General features: G+C 43.2%; 1 protein-coding gene across 7 annotated transcripts in view; it reads right to left on the bottom strand.

The window, feature by feature from the left end:
- The window catches only part of FAT1 (FAT atypical cadherin 1), a 157,500-nt gene that overhangs the window by 56,035 nt on the left and 86,525 nt on the right, over positions 1-14,940 (bottom strand). For 5 of the 7 annotated variants that reach the window (XR_009555787.1, XM_060246423.1, XM_060246424.1 and 2 more), the window contains exons 4-7: positions 12,809-13,138; positions 11,949-12,159; positions 10,847-10,915; positions 3,882-4,021 (exon numbers count right to left, since the gene is read on the bottom strand). Coding sequence is in view for 6 of the 7 variants with exons in the window: in XM_060246423.1 (XP_060102406.1) it covers positions 3,882-4,021; positions 10,847-10,915; positions 11,949-12,159; positions 12,809-13,138 (750 nt within the window). In the remaining variant the exon portion in view is untranslated. The remainder of the gene's footprint in view (positions 1-3,881; positions 4,022-10,846; positions 10,916-11,948; positions 12,160-12,808; positions 13,139-14,940) is intronic. The other 2 variants (XM_060246425.1, XM_060246427.1) reach the window with 1 other exon arrangement.

Raw genomic sequence — 14,940 nt, 5'->3', positions numbered from 1 at the left:
TGGGCCACTCGCTCACCCTCAGCTTAATTTACCCTCACAGAGTTGTTGTGAGGATCAAATTGAGAAGAGAACAACGTAAGCTGTTGTGGGCTTCCTCTCGGCAAAAGGGTGGGGTACAAATGAAGTAAATAAGCAATAAATTTAAAACTAGGTGGCAAAGGTGTCTACACTGTTCCTAGCAATGTTATGGAGCTGAAGCATGTAGCATTTTCACAGCCCTATTAAGCAAAGGCCATCACTGAGAAAAAGGTGCTGAGGCATTTTTATTGGGTCATTCATGAACTGTTTTCACTGAAAGAGAGTATAGATTTTGAAGAACTCCTTAACTAACTTAAATGGTTAAAACACCAACTTTGTTTCATCACTTTAGGATGCATATCCAACATCAGACACTTAAGGAAAAAGCCGCATCATTTCCGTATGCATGAGCAATGTAGCTTGGATTTTACAATATGATTCACCATTTTTATGTATTTCCACAAACTTATTTACTGAACTTGTTAAAACGATAAATGGTTTGGATCCATTGTTGCTGGTAAAAGAATTTCTATCAGCAGAGCACAAACTTCTCAGCTCCCCCCTCCTCAAGGTGCTGTTTCTAGGAAGGTACCCTATCCCCTAGAAACAGTATTTTGAAGCAGGGGCCATTTTGAGCTGCAGAACGAAATACAAGTCCTGCCCAAGGAAATATATTAAATTTCTCTACCAGACACCAGCTCCACTTCTGTCCCTGAACACACTGGTGCAAAGGCGGTATACAAATGTAGCATAATTTATGGCTATGTCTAATGCATTCCTTTTGTGTGAATCTGAGGGCTCTTCTGCTTGTGCAAGATAGAGGACACAATTTTCTTTGGAATATTCAATTTCTCCTTCTCTATGCAGTCTGCCTTGCGACAGATTCCATGCCATTCCTACAGACTCCTCCTATCCCCAAGGCAGGAGCATATGGAGCTGTAGTAAGATGAAGGACGCAACAAAGATTCATTTCAAAAGTGGAACTCCGCATATTTGTAAACAACAGCTTTGTCAATTCAAGCCATTGTGCAGAGTGGCTTATCAAATGGACTACCATTATTGCCATATAATAGCAAATGCCTACATAATAAACAGTCACTGCATTGACTAATTCATGTGAAGGATACTCTTAAGTTACTTTCATGTGGAATACAGAATGTGTGGACCTGGGGTCACCAAGCATTTCTTTAATGAGAGCAACTTCTATATAATTTATAACATCCTTCCCTCCCCCACCCCCGTCCTAGAAACAGAACATGGTGTAGGAAGACCACCAGAAGTCACATTACCAGTTAAGTAGTACAAGAGAAAAATCCTATGGGAGATTTAAAAAAAAATAGGGGGGGGGGAGGGCTAGAGATGTTTTAATGAGTTTTCTCAGGGATGCACAAGCTATTCTGCAGCTGGCGAACTAGCTCCTGGGCTACCCGCTGGAGGCCCTAACTACAGACCAGGTCCTCCTCAAAGAAAAGATAAGTGCCCAGAGAGGCTAGTGGCTCCTGACCAGGGTGGTTTGTGTAAATAAAAGTAATTGTTAATTAGTCGATCCCAGCAAAAGAAATGATTGCCCAGAGGCTTCTAATGGCTCAGTCCTGAGAAGGTTGGTTTTTGTAACTAAAAGACAAGACAGAAACAAATAAGTAAAGGCCACTGCCCAGAGAGGCTAGTGGCTCCTCCTGACCAAGTTGGGTTGTGTAAATCAGGGGTGGGGAACTTTTTTTCTGCCAAGGGCCATATAGATATTTATAATATCATTCGCGGGCCATAAAAATTATCAACTTTAAAAACAGTGCTCCACCAAGGGAGAATGATTCAGGCCATCAAAATTGATGCAAATAATTGTTTTTCTATTTGAAGTCATATGCGGAGAGCCTAATCTGGCACGTGCACACACATCTGGCCTGCCGCCCTAAGCAAATGCATAGATTCAGAGCTTTTTTGTAGAAAAAGCCCAGCAGGAACAGAGTAGCGTATTAGACCACATCCTCTAATATTAGCATATTAGGTCACAACATCTGGGATAATCAAGTGCAAACTGAACTGTGACAGTAACTTTTCCAGGCTCTGCAGTAATTCTGGCCGGCCAGCCAGGCCCCAGGGAGGCTGCTGCACAGCGCAGCTGGGCCCCATGGTCCTTGCTGGCCAGCCAGGCCACAGAGAGGCTGCCACATGGCTCAGTTCAGCCAGCAATTCCCGAGGGCCACACCAAGTGACCTTGAGGGCCGTATACGGCCCTCAGGATGGAGGTTCTCCACCCCTGGTGTAAATAAAACAACAAACTAGGCAACCCCAGCAAAATAATAGCTCTCCCCCACCACCAGACAGAAACAGAGAGGCTTCTAGTGGCTCAGTTTTTGTGAGAAATAAAATAAAGGCAACAAAAAGAAAAGAGCTTGCCCCTTGTGGCTCAGGTGCCTAAAACCACAGAGGAACACCATCCCAGCAGGGAGAGTTATTTAAAATTATTCCACTGTGTGGAGATGAAAGAAAAAAGGATTCCCTCAAAGCTAAACAAAGCAGCAAGCCAAGTAACAATGACAACAACTCCTCTCTCTTCCTGTTGCAAAGTGAAAACAGCTGAGTCAGGGTGTGGTGTGTGTGTATGAACTATTGCTATAGGTGTTTCTAGGGTTCCACAAGTCCACCTCCAGCACTGCCTAAAAAGTCAGTGAATCGGTGCCAGTCTGTCTGGAAAACAAACCACAAAAACGAACCACCCAAAACTCCATGTGAAAAAGGAGATTCCTTTTTTTGGTTTGGGCGTGGCACAACCAAACAAACTAGCCTCAAACAAACCATCCCAGTTTGTGCTTGAACCAGGGTTCACTGTTTGGTTCATGCTCACACCTAGTTGTATTTTATCACTTGGGATAATAACAATACTATGTGCTTACTCCAAGGTTCATCCTAGATACATTATGGGAAAAGCTGGTTTACGTGAAAGCTAATATCAACAACACTACGCACTCAAAATAGTACATAATAAATTCATATTAAAAACATGTAGTGTGAATGTAGCAAATATACTGACAAATATCATTCTGGAATGGAATCTGGACTGAGTAAACTAGTGAGTAAACTGAGTAAACTACTAGGTGCCCAATCAATGTGAAGATGTAATATCATTAATATCTTGTAATATCACATTATTGGGATACTCATCCACATGCAGAAGGTATCTTCTATTCACTGAAGGAGTCTTACATAAGCATGCTAGAGTGTTGTGCAAGAATAGTGAAACGAAATCAAAATGTTTCCAGCTTTATCTTGCTTGTGCAACATCTGGTACAAACAGAAGCCTGGGAACTGATACAGCACCTAATTATTATGCCAAACTATTGTGCAAGTCTTGCCAAGTGTTTGTGGAACAACACAGCAGCTATTTTCCTTCTGCTTACAATTCCTTGGATATAATCCACTGTTTTCAAGAACAACAAATATTGCATCCTTTAATATAGTTTCAGTATTACAACGTTACCCTGACCATAAAGCTGATTTCAAGCTGTTGATCCTCTCTACTTTTGGCTGGGTTTGGGGGGTGTCTTAAATTATTAATCCTTTTCTTTCTAGGTGAACAGTCGTTTGCAAGGTTTGGTCTCTGTTTCTCATTTACTCTCCTATTTCTAGAACCTGATATGACTTTAAAGATGTTGATTCAGAGGGAAGTTATCTACTTACACGTTTCCTTCTCCCCCCCTTTAGCTAACTAACATTTAGGCTATTGTGCTCTGTTTGTACAGGAAACCACTTCCTTTTCACGTAAAGATCTTCTAATTTATACACAATGTAATTCTGCCCAAGGAGAAAAGGGGGACAGCTAGAAATTCTTCTTTCAATAAACATGTCATTAGAAATTCCATTACCTGAGTGCCAGTAGTTCTGGTTCCATCTGTTGCTTCTACTGTCAGGTTGTAATTTGATTTCTGTTCTGCATCAAGGGGTCTAGCAACAATGATGGTTCCACTGCCCTTGTCCACATCAAAGCGGCTGTCATAGTTGCCACCTGGTCCAAGAAATTGCATTAGACAGAAGTTAATAAAATGCTCTTTTGCAGTATAGTTTCATGAAGATATCTACTGCTATGATTCTTAATACAAGTTTAAAACTAAATCCACTCTGGAATATCCAAAACTTTGCTTTGGATTAGTCATCTACAGCAGACTGCCACTAGGAGCAGACAGTTTCATACCCTGTTGTATCAATCACAGATGCTATGATTAACACAAGACTTTGCCCTAAAGGATTTTTTTTCATTCTTTGAACAATCTGATCTCTTTTAAAGGGTGGACTGTGACTGTCTTATGAACAAAGTCCACAAATATGGACCCGGCCTGCCCCCAAATTAATTTGGTAGCCCTATCTGCCTCTATGCCATTTTGCATCTCTCACTTCCAAAGCTGCACAGCTCTTCTCAACCTTTTTCTAAAATACAAGTTTAAGAAGAAGACTTTCATTTCAAACTAGGCAACATTATTTGCCATGCTGTATTTATAACAAATGGTTTCCTGCTTGAAAGAAGGACTTGTGCAGCCATGGAACACTTATTAAAATATTACCATGGATGGAGGCCACAGAGCACTGCTGCTAACAAAATATCACTGGATGTTTGTGGCTTACTCAAGACCAGTGCTCCGTGGATTGTGAGCCAACAGACTGGCATGAGGTAGAACACTGAGGGAAAGTTTCAGAGGTAGAAAACTAAATTGAGAGCACAAGAAGAGCTCAATGTTGTACAAGGGATAATCATTTTTCCCTTTCAATAAATAAATTTTAAACCTTTTATGAAACTTTTGTAATGTAATGTAAAATTTTATTTATACCCCGCCCTCCCCCGCCAGAGCAGGCTCAGGGCGGCTTACAACATTTAAAATGAACAATACAATAATAAAACATTAAGAACACATTAAAACCAATCAGTGATTAAAACATTCCTAGACTAACAGTGGCGGTAAGCATTATTAATTTAGCAGTAAACATTGGTACCATCATTAATGAACGCCTGTTTGAAGAGGGCGGTCTTGCAGGCCCTGCGGAACTGATCTAAGTTCCGCAGGGCCCGCACCTCCTCTGGGAGCTGGTTCCAGAGTTGTGGGGCTGCGGCGGAAAAGGCCCGAGTGCGGGTGCTTTGCAGTTTTACTTCTTTCGGCCCAGGGATATTCAGTTTATTTTTGCCTACTGACCTCAGTGCTCTCTGGGGCTCATATGGGGAGAGACGGTCCCTCAGGTAGGTCGGTCCTTGGCCATAAATTGAAACGGCAGGTGCAAACAAATCGGGGGAGTGACACCGGTGGGTTTATCTTGGGTTCATTTTGGTTTGGTGCAGATGTTTGGCCAGGGGATTCCAGTGCTCCTGGGGAGGGGAAGATATGACGGTGGGAATAGACAAAAATATAAGGGAAGGAGACAGAGACGAAATGGTGCTCGGCCACCTTCCAGTCTACTTCCCATCCCAATGGTAGCAGGTAGTGGGACCAAGAGGAAATGCTCGCCTCTGTCATTGGTGTTATGTAATGCCAGGTCCATAAATAATAAGACCGCAACCCTTAGGGAGTTTCTGCTACGGCAGAACATGGACCTGGCTTGCGTGACCGAGACCTGGGTGAGGGACGGGGAGACAGTAGCCCTCTCCCAGATGTCCCCCCCGGGATACTCGGTCTTTCACCAATCACGGATGAGCGGGCGGGGGGGAGGGGTAGCACTACTCATACGGGAGGATTACTCCTTTCGGGCTCTCCCGGATCCAAAGATTGATGGGATTGAATGCACCGGTCTGGCATGGGATGTTGGAGAGGGGTTGGCGGTTTGGCTGGTGTACCGTCCGCCCAACGCACCAGCTAACGCCTTACCATCACTATTGGAGGCAGTGGCGGGCTGGGCGTTGGAGTACCCGAGGCTTATGGTCCTGGGTGACTTCAACGTCCATGCCGACGACACGGCCTCCACTCAGGCGATGGACCTAGTGTCGTCCATGGCGACACTGGGACTCTCTCAATTTGTCACGACTCCCACGCATCAGGCCGGGCATACATTAGACCTGATCTTTGCAGCCGGGATTTTGGTGAACGATATCGCCGGAGAAGCGGTACCATGGTCGGATCACCTAGCCCTTAAGGCCCGTGTGGGGATGCCGCCCCAACCCTGTATGGGCGGAGAGCCTATTTTGGCTCGCCCTCGGGGCTTGATGGACCCGGAACGGTTCCAAACGGCCCTAAGGGATCCCTGGCCCACTGGCAATTCCCTCGATGACCTGGTGGAAATCTGGCAGGGCCAGCTGTCCAGGGCTATCGACGAAATTGCACCCCGGCGCCCTCTGCGCCCTCGCACGAAGCTGGCTCCATGGTATACCTTGGAGTTACGCCAGCTGAAACAAGGGCTCAGACGACTAGAGAGGCAGTGGAGGCATACTCGGGACGAAGCAACGAGAACATCCTATAGAACGTTTATGAAGTCTTATGAGGTGGCAGTCAAGGCTGCAAAGAAAGATTACTTTGCAACCAAGATTGCATCTGCAAACTCGCGCCCAGCACAATTATTTAGAATAATTGGGGATCTTACAACGTTGCCACAAGGCAAACCAAATGTTAGAGAATTAGGAATAGGCTGTGAGGCATTTGCGAAATACTTTGCAGATAAAATCTCGCTGCTCCGCCAAGACCTGCCTACCACATTAGATACAGTGAGTGAAATTGAGGCTCCGTGCCTGTCTTCAGGTTTAGTGCTGGACCACTTCGACCCACTCAGCCTGGAGGAAGTCGACAGAATCCTCTCTGCTGCTCGCCCGACAACATGTGATCTGGACCCTTGCCCCTCCTGGCTGATTAAATCTTGCCAAGGGGAGCTTAGATGCCCTTTACGGGACATCATAAATAGATCCCTTTTAGAGGGGCATTTTCCAACACCTCTGAAAGAGGCTTTGGTCCGCCCTCTCCTGAAAAAAGCTACAGCAGACCCGGCCGAATTGGCGAACTACCGGCCGGTGTCCAATTTACCGTTCTTAGGTAAAATTATTGAGAGGGCCGTGGCGTTGCAGCTACAGGGGTTTCTGGATGACGCTTCTGTCTTAGACCCATGTCAGTCTGGTTTCCGGCCGGGCCATGGGACGGAGACGGTGCTGGTCGCCTTAGTAGATGACCTCCAACGGCAACTGGATCGGGGCGGCGTTGCGGTACTGATGCTGTTAGATCTGTCGGCTGCATTTGATACAGTCGACCATCGGCTACTGACGCGCCGCCTCGCCGACATTGGGGTCGAGGGGTTGGCCTTGCAATGGCTTTCCTCCTTTCTCCTAGGTCGGGGACAGAGGGTGGCTATCGGGAGCGAGCGGTCCCGGAGGCGCACACTGGATTGTGGGGTGCCCCAGGGAGCAGTTCTCTCCCCGATGCTGTTTAACATCTATATGCGCCCCCTTGCCCAGATTGCCCGGCGGTTTGGGCTGGGTTGTCATCAATATGCAGATGACACCCAGCTCTATCTACTAATGGATGGCTGGCCCGGCCCCGCTCCAGGGAATCTCGACCGGGCATTACAGGCTGTAGCGACATGGCTCAGGCTGAGTGGGCTGAAGTTGAACCCAGCGAAGACAGAGGTCCTATGCGTGGGTCGCGGCGCTCTGGGAAGGGAAATAGCTCTCCCGGCCTTCGATGGTGCGCCATTGAAAGCAGCGCGCCAGGTAAAGAGTCTGGGTGTTTTACTGGAGCCTTCATTATCGATGGAGGCCCAGATAGCAGCCACTGCCAAGTCAGCATTCTTCCATCTGAGGCGGGCAAGGCAGTTGGCCCCTTTCCTTGAGCGCCGGGACCTCGCAACAGTGATCCACGCAACGGTCACCTCAAGACTAGACTACTGTAACGCCCTCTACTTGGGGCTACCTCTGTGCCGGACCCGGAAATTGCAGCTAGTGCAGAACGCGGCGGCCAGGCTGTTGTTGGGACTCCCGAAACGGGAGCATATATGGCCGGGACTACGTGAACTGCACTGGCTGCCGATTATATACCGGGTCCAGTACAAAGTGTTGGTCGTTACCTTTAAAGCCTTATATGGCCGAGGACCTGCCTACCTGAGGGACCGTCTTTCCCCATATGAACCCCAGAGAGCACTGAGGTCAACGGGGAAAAACTTAATGACTATCCCTGGGCCGAAGGAAGTTAAATATCAGAGCACCAGAATACGGGCCTTTTCGATCGCGGCCCCTACCCTATGGAACCGACTCCCCGAGGAGGTGCGGGCCCTGCGGAGCCTTGAACAGTTCCGCAGGGCCTGCAAGACCATCCTTTTTAAATCAGCATATTCGGACTGCTAAGAAAAATGGTAATTAAAGATCCGCCAATGCGGTCCAAAGATCTATACCGCAGTATAATTGTATCTACTAGACTGGTTTTTAATTTAATGTTTTAATGTTTTATTGTTCTATAATGTAATTCTAATGTTTTATTTATTATGGTGTGTTTTTATGGATTGCTGTTAGCCGCCCTGAGCCTGCCAAGGTGGGGGAGGGCGGGATATAAATGAAATTAATAAATAAATAAATAAATAAATAAATATAGGGCTTTAAAGGTTATGACCAGCACTTTGTACCGGATCCGGTACTGCAAGGTAGCTCTGAAACATAGTTCAGTAATGCTCAATAACCTAGATTCAGATGGGTAGCTGAGGTGGTCTGAAGTAGCAGAACACAGTTTGAGCGCAGCAGCACTTTTAAGACCAACAAGGTATAAGCTTTCAGAGGAAGTGTGTTTGTACACAGAAGCTCATACTTTGAATAAAAGTTGGTCTTAAAGGTGCCACAGGACTCAAAAACCTGGATATTCAATGGATCATCATCATAATACTTGTTACACTGAGTAGATTGCTTCAAACAGTACAATAGTTATTAAAACCAAATGGCATTAACTGTGATAAATACTACCCATTAACTTCTATTGGTTTTGACTTTTAGACATACTAAATTAGGACAGATTGGTTTTGACTGTTGTAAAACCAATCACTGAGATGGCAAAATAATTTGTCCTAATTTTGAATATGTTTCTTCGATTCTTCTGCCCATGCAAAATTCATTTATTAAAAGCATTAAGAATGACTCTGTAATTAAAAATTGCAATTATATTTGGTCTTGAGTGATATGTCCATCCCAGTAAAACTGAATACAGTGCCCAGTTAGGACTGCTGACCTACAGGTAGATCCTGGAGATCTCCCAGGATCACAACACACTACAGTGAATCATTTCCATGAAGAAAATGGCTGCTTTGGAGGACAGAATCTACAGCTTTATACCCTGCTGAGGTCCCTCCCTTCTACAAGGACCACGCTCTCTGGGCTCCACCTCAAAATCGCTAGGAATTTATCAGTCTGAAGCTGGCAACCCCCCCCCCCCCCGATCCTTATCATAAATAATCAAAACAAGCATCACTTATTTAAATGGCACCTAGGTTCAAGCAAGTATGTTTTAGGATTGTAACTTCATTCTAAAAATCAGAAAATTGAAATATTTTTGAGAGTGTTTCTGCCTTTCAGACAAAGCAACCAGATGGATGGGCTCAATGTTGCTTCAAAACTGGTTATTTAAGGCTGCTGAATTTCTTGGAAAGGTTGGGTGAATAATCTCTGCCCACATTTCCCAGTGGCACAAGGTGGCTTACAACACATAATTAAAACATCACACAACAATGAAATGGCAGGTGCCCCCCCCTCCTATACACACATACCTAATAAGGCCTAATAAAATCTAATACTTGAAACAAAATGTCTGAAACCTCGATTCCATTAAAAGCTGTGGTGAATAAAGCAGCCAAGTCTCCAAGGCTAGTGCTACCCTCTTCCCCTAAGACCACCTGTTCCATAAAGCAGGAACACAAAAAGGTGTCAGAGGCATCAGGAATAGACACCAGCTAGCTCAGATGTAGATCTCATCTGTCCTTGATTTAGGTCTTACATCCTGCTAACTCTGGTTTCTGATTCAATTAAGCATGACCACCACAGGGGCCTTACTGGCCCATATGGCTTGGCCAAATCAGCATGCCTGGCACTTCAAGAGGGAAGCTACCCGAGCTTGAATTTTGTGAACCTGCATGGCTGTGAGAAGGTGTTAATAGGGATCTGGAAGGAAAAAAGGTCTTGCATGAGTGTGAATAATTAGACCAAGAGAATTATCCTTAAATGGAATAAGACTACCTGATAAAGAGCTATGCTCTGAAACGCGCTAAGACATCTGGAAATTGCATTGTATATTTCAGGAGGCTTCAATACATCAGATTACATCTAATTTGGGAATACTGCCAGCAAAATATCTTGGAAGAAGATTTTCTGCCACATTTCAAGGACACTGTTTATAACTGAGCCTTTTGGACTTTTGATACTTGTCATTTGTTTGTTGTTATGTTATGTTGATATTGTATAAATATTATTTGCATTATCTTGTAACGGTATTGAACACAGTTTCTCTGTAGTTGTTCCTTTGACATCTGAGAAAGCATCTACCTAACAGTACCTTAGAAATCTTACAAAGATACACCCCAACATTAGCTCTCAAGGTTAGTCTACAGAAGCAGTATTTAGCCCATCAGTCATGGTGCACTGAAAATACAGAATGAACCATTTGGGGCTAAACCCAAACCATCATTTTGTATTGATTTCTTTGATTGAAATGTGCATGAAGCATCAGTTAACAACAAACTCAAGAAGAAGAAAAGAAGGAAGAAAGAAAGAAAGAAAACCCTGTCAGAAAGGAATACACACATGTATTTTCCCATTGTTATTTATTATTCTTAAATGGTTACGTTTTCACTTTAGATCTCATAATCTGGCAATAAATTATGTGATCTCAGCAGATACCTTCTGCTGTACAGTTCAGGTCACAAGCCATCTGAAAGATGTAAAAAACTTCACTAGCAAGCTTGTCTCCTGGCACAGCCAAAAAGAAAGAAAGCATGAAAAGCAAGCACAGAAGAAAAGAAAAAGATGTCAATCAAATTAGTTCATGCCATTAGTAAACAGTAAAAATGCGCAATAAAGATATTTTAAAACAGAGTCTGAAATATCCTGATTAACAAGAAGCGTTCTCATCTGAAATGGGAAAACATTACCTAACTGGCTACTGTTTCTATCCCAGAATCACTCCTTCTTCCCTCGTGCTTCTTATTGTCTTGTGCCAATATCTAGATTTAGATGGAATTTAAAACATTCTTTGGGCTGCAATTCTAAACAATCTTATTCTAAGACCCAGTCTTAGCAGACTGGGCACAGCTAGTGGTCTCATGCAATTAATGGGCCATTCTCCAATGGACTTGGGTCCCTAAGAGGTCTAGACTCACTGGAATCACCACGGTACATTCCTGTCCTTTCTACAAAGGTATTCAGAATGACATACATGGTACTCCCTTACCCATTTCATCCTCATTCACCCCCTCCTCCCCAGTTATACTGAGAGAGTGCGACTGAAGTGAGTTCACACAACAAGCTTTGTGGCTGACCAGGGTTCTGAAACCGTGCCTCCCCAGTCCTTATACCTCACTGGGTCTTTGACTCTAAATCCCAGTTCTGGCACATCCACAACCTGACCAGGTGAGGTGGCTTAGGCACATTATGGACCATTCACCACAGTTTTGCTTAGATAAGGAGATCTACCCCATTAGTGTTTCCTGTGTTGTTATCAAGCCTATGCCACATATTTAATAATAACAATCATAAAAAAATAATCAAAACGTTCTTTTCATGACACACAGAGAGTGTTCAAAATTAAACCCCTCCTAGTAGCTGATTTCATTTGATTTAGAAAGAAAGCCTTGGCTGGATTTATGTCTTCAACTGTTCTGGTCTGAGACTATGAACAACTTTTAGAAAGTTCATATCATTTGGGAGCAGGACTAGAATGCTTAAAACAATCCAGAAAAATAACCAAATAATTTACAATGAGCAAATCTTAAAGCATTCTTACCTGTAATATCAAACCAAAGTGGAGTGCCAAGTGGTTCAACAGCTATTACACCAATCATGTGAGCTACTGGATCACTTTCCATGACAGTAAAAGAAAAAAATGATTCCTCAAAAGTAATTGGTTCAGGAGCTGGACTGGGCTTTGGGATCCATTCTATATGAAGGCGAGTTGTTGATGATTTTTGCGGACGGCCATTATCCACAGCTTTGATCTATGACACATCCAAAAAAGTTTAGATATTTTAACTATGTAAGTGAAAACAGAGCAGAAACAAACACACTTTCATGCACATGCACTGGAATCAACACTGAGACTATACACAGTGATATCAGAGGACTGGATGACAACTGACAGAGGCCAAAATTATGGAACAATTCTGTAAGAAAGCTTTACAGTACAATTGTAAAAAAAATCCTTCTAAGCCACTGGCTTCAATGGACTTAGAAGGGTACAACTCTGTTTAGGATTACATTGGTAGGCTTCAATTGTGTTCAGTGCTACGTCACAAACTAGTTTTTGAAATGTTCAAAGAATGCAAAAGTGTCACTGATGTGCAGTGAACCAGTTCTGTGGATTCTGGCCCAAAACTGATTTGCCTTTAATGCCTGATGAATAGCTGCTGCAAGGACCATACAATTATTAGTGGAAAGAAATTAAACGACATTTCCTACATTCATATTTTTATCAAGAGTCTATATTTACTCTTTTTTTGAAAGTTTAATTCATTATCAACTTGATTCTTCTTGTTTTTGAAATTCTCACACCTTTTAAAACACCCCTTCTTAATATGAAATAACAAGAGAATAAACTTTGATGATAGAAATGGCTTGTGAAAATGTGAAATTTAAATCTTGGCTTACTGTAAGAATGTCATATTCTCCTGCACCAGAGTACTTCTTAGATGAGACAATTCCAGTTTTTGGCTCAATAAAAAATTTGCCATGTTCATCGCCTTCTTCAATGCTGTAAGATATTTCTGCATTGGGTCCTTCATCCTTATCTGCTGCCAAAACACGATAGACAGGATCCCTTCTGGCAGTCCTCTCCCTCTCCGGTCTTTCGCGTTCAGGCAGTCTGATCTGGTAGAACTTTTGCAAGAACTGAGGCTTATTATCATTTTCATCTAAGATCTTGACTATGACCCGGGCAAGGGTTGATTTTGGTGGGATACCATTGTCTGTCACTGTTACCTGTGGAGGACAACAAGCAATTTCACAAAAGTAAATAGGGTTACTTTTTGACACAGTCATTGCATTTACAAAAACCACTATAAACATTTTCATCTAATACTGCACTATTTGTTTTCCAATTTACAATATTTAGTTGTCTTCGAATATATATAAATTTTTAACCACTCATCTTTGTACAACATACTGGCACACAGATTAAAGCTGTTTAATATTATAAAACTACTATTAAATTTTGCAAAATGTTGGAAGACATTTAGAATGTTTAAAGGCAAGGATTGCTACTGCAGTGTTAGTAGTTTAACTTCTTCCCCTGAGTTTGCTACAACACTGTTTACAAAATGCATTTTTGTTGCTCCAAAGTATAATTCATCAAGTGCATGCTTTCTAAGTTGAGAGGATCATAACATAAAAGAAAGCAACACCTTTAAAATGCCATTTCTATTACAAATGTCATTATATTAAAAAAATCAAAAATTATTTATGTCTTAAAATGTGTAAATATGCCACTAAATAATGCCCCAGAACATTTCCACTGATAGAAGGCACTTCTACCAGCAGAGCAGACCTGTCATTGCTCCCCTCTGCAGCCCCAAACATGCCTCTTGCCCCTTTGCTCTGGGGGCAAAGGGAACACCCAGGAACAATATGAGTGAAGTCACACATCTGTGTGTGTGTGTGTGTGGGGGGAATTTAGCAACAATCGCCCCCTCCCATTCCCAGAAATCATCTGCAAGATCCAGCCACCAAACGAAATGTGTCCTTTTTACTTCCTGATCAAGAGTATTATTTCTTGCAAACCCACACCGCAAAGTGCTCTTAAAACTCAGGGAAACTGCTGTCGTTGCAAGTCATGTTGAATATTTCTCTTCAGTAAGTCCAAATGTTCTTGCCTATATTTCTGGAGTGAACTTAGCTGCTTCTTCATTCTCATATATACAGCAATAAGTGTTATCTGCAGAGCCAGGCTCTGATACTGCTCAGCAGACATGTACTAGCAATGCATCACTCCAAAGCCAGTGGAGTACTTGATGCTGCAGTTTAAATTAACAGATCTTGCTCCAGGATATCAGAATACAAATTTTCAAAGTCTTCATAGCGCCTTAGCACTCTGCTGCATGCTCTAAAACTGTGCAAACCCTTCTGTTGACACAGAACAGATCAGCCAATGGAACCCAGAGGAGGCAGTACTGAACAAAAAATTAAAGGCCCAGGAGTGCACTGTGAGAATGAGGCACTCCTAGGATGAAGATGGCAGTGAAGAGCACTAGGAAAGGAAGGAAGTCAGATGACATCTGCAGCACATCATACAGAGAGGCCCCCTTTGTTAATGAAACACAGAAGACAAACACATACAAATACACACACAAGCACACACTCTATTATCCTAGGTGTTTTGAAACATTCTTTCAATGTCAGCAAACCATCTAATTAAATTCATTTTATCAACATCCAGGATCATGAAGCAACTCAGAAAGTTAGGCATACTTAATTAAATTTTGTCAGCCTTAAAAAGCACAATTAAAAGCTTCCACTCCTTGAACTGTTAGTTAACTCACTTTGTCAACGTTGCACACACACACTTCACAAAGATGTCCCAAGACACCTGCTTGCAATATCCATCCCAACACCCCAGGCAGCCTTGCATGCAGAGCCAAATCAAACTTCCTTGATACTGGTGCTCATCTTTCCTCAGGAAGAGAAAAACAAACAGGGAACAAGCTCAACCCAGGGACTTCACAGGTCAATAAGGTCTAAAGCTGCATCACTCATGTACCTTTCTGTGATCTGAGTTCATGGCAGAT

This window comes from Heteronotia binoei, chromosome 9 (genome assembly GCF_032191835.1).
Source record: "Heteronotia binoei isolate CCM8104 ecotype False Entrance Well chromosome 9, APGP_CSIRO_Hbin_v1, whole genome shotgun sequence".
Lineage (NCBI taxonomy): Eukaryota > Metazoa > Chordata > Lepidosauria > Squamata > Gekkonidae > Heteronotia > Heteronotia binoei.
This window is presented reverse-complemented; position numbering and strand designations above follow the sequence as displayed.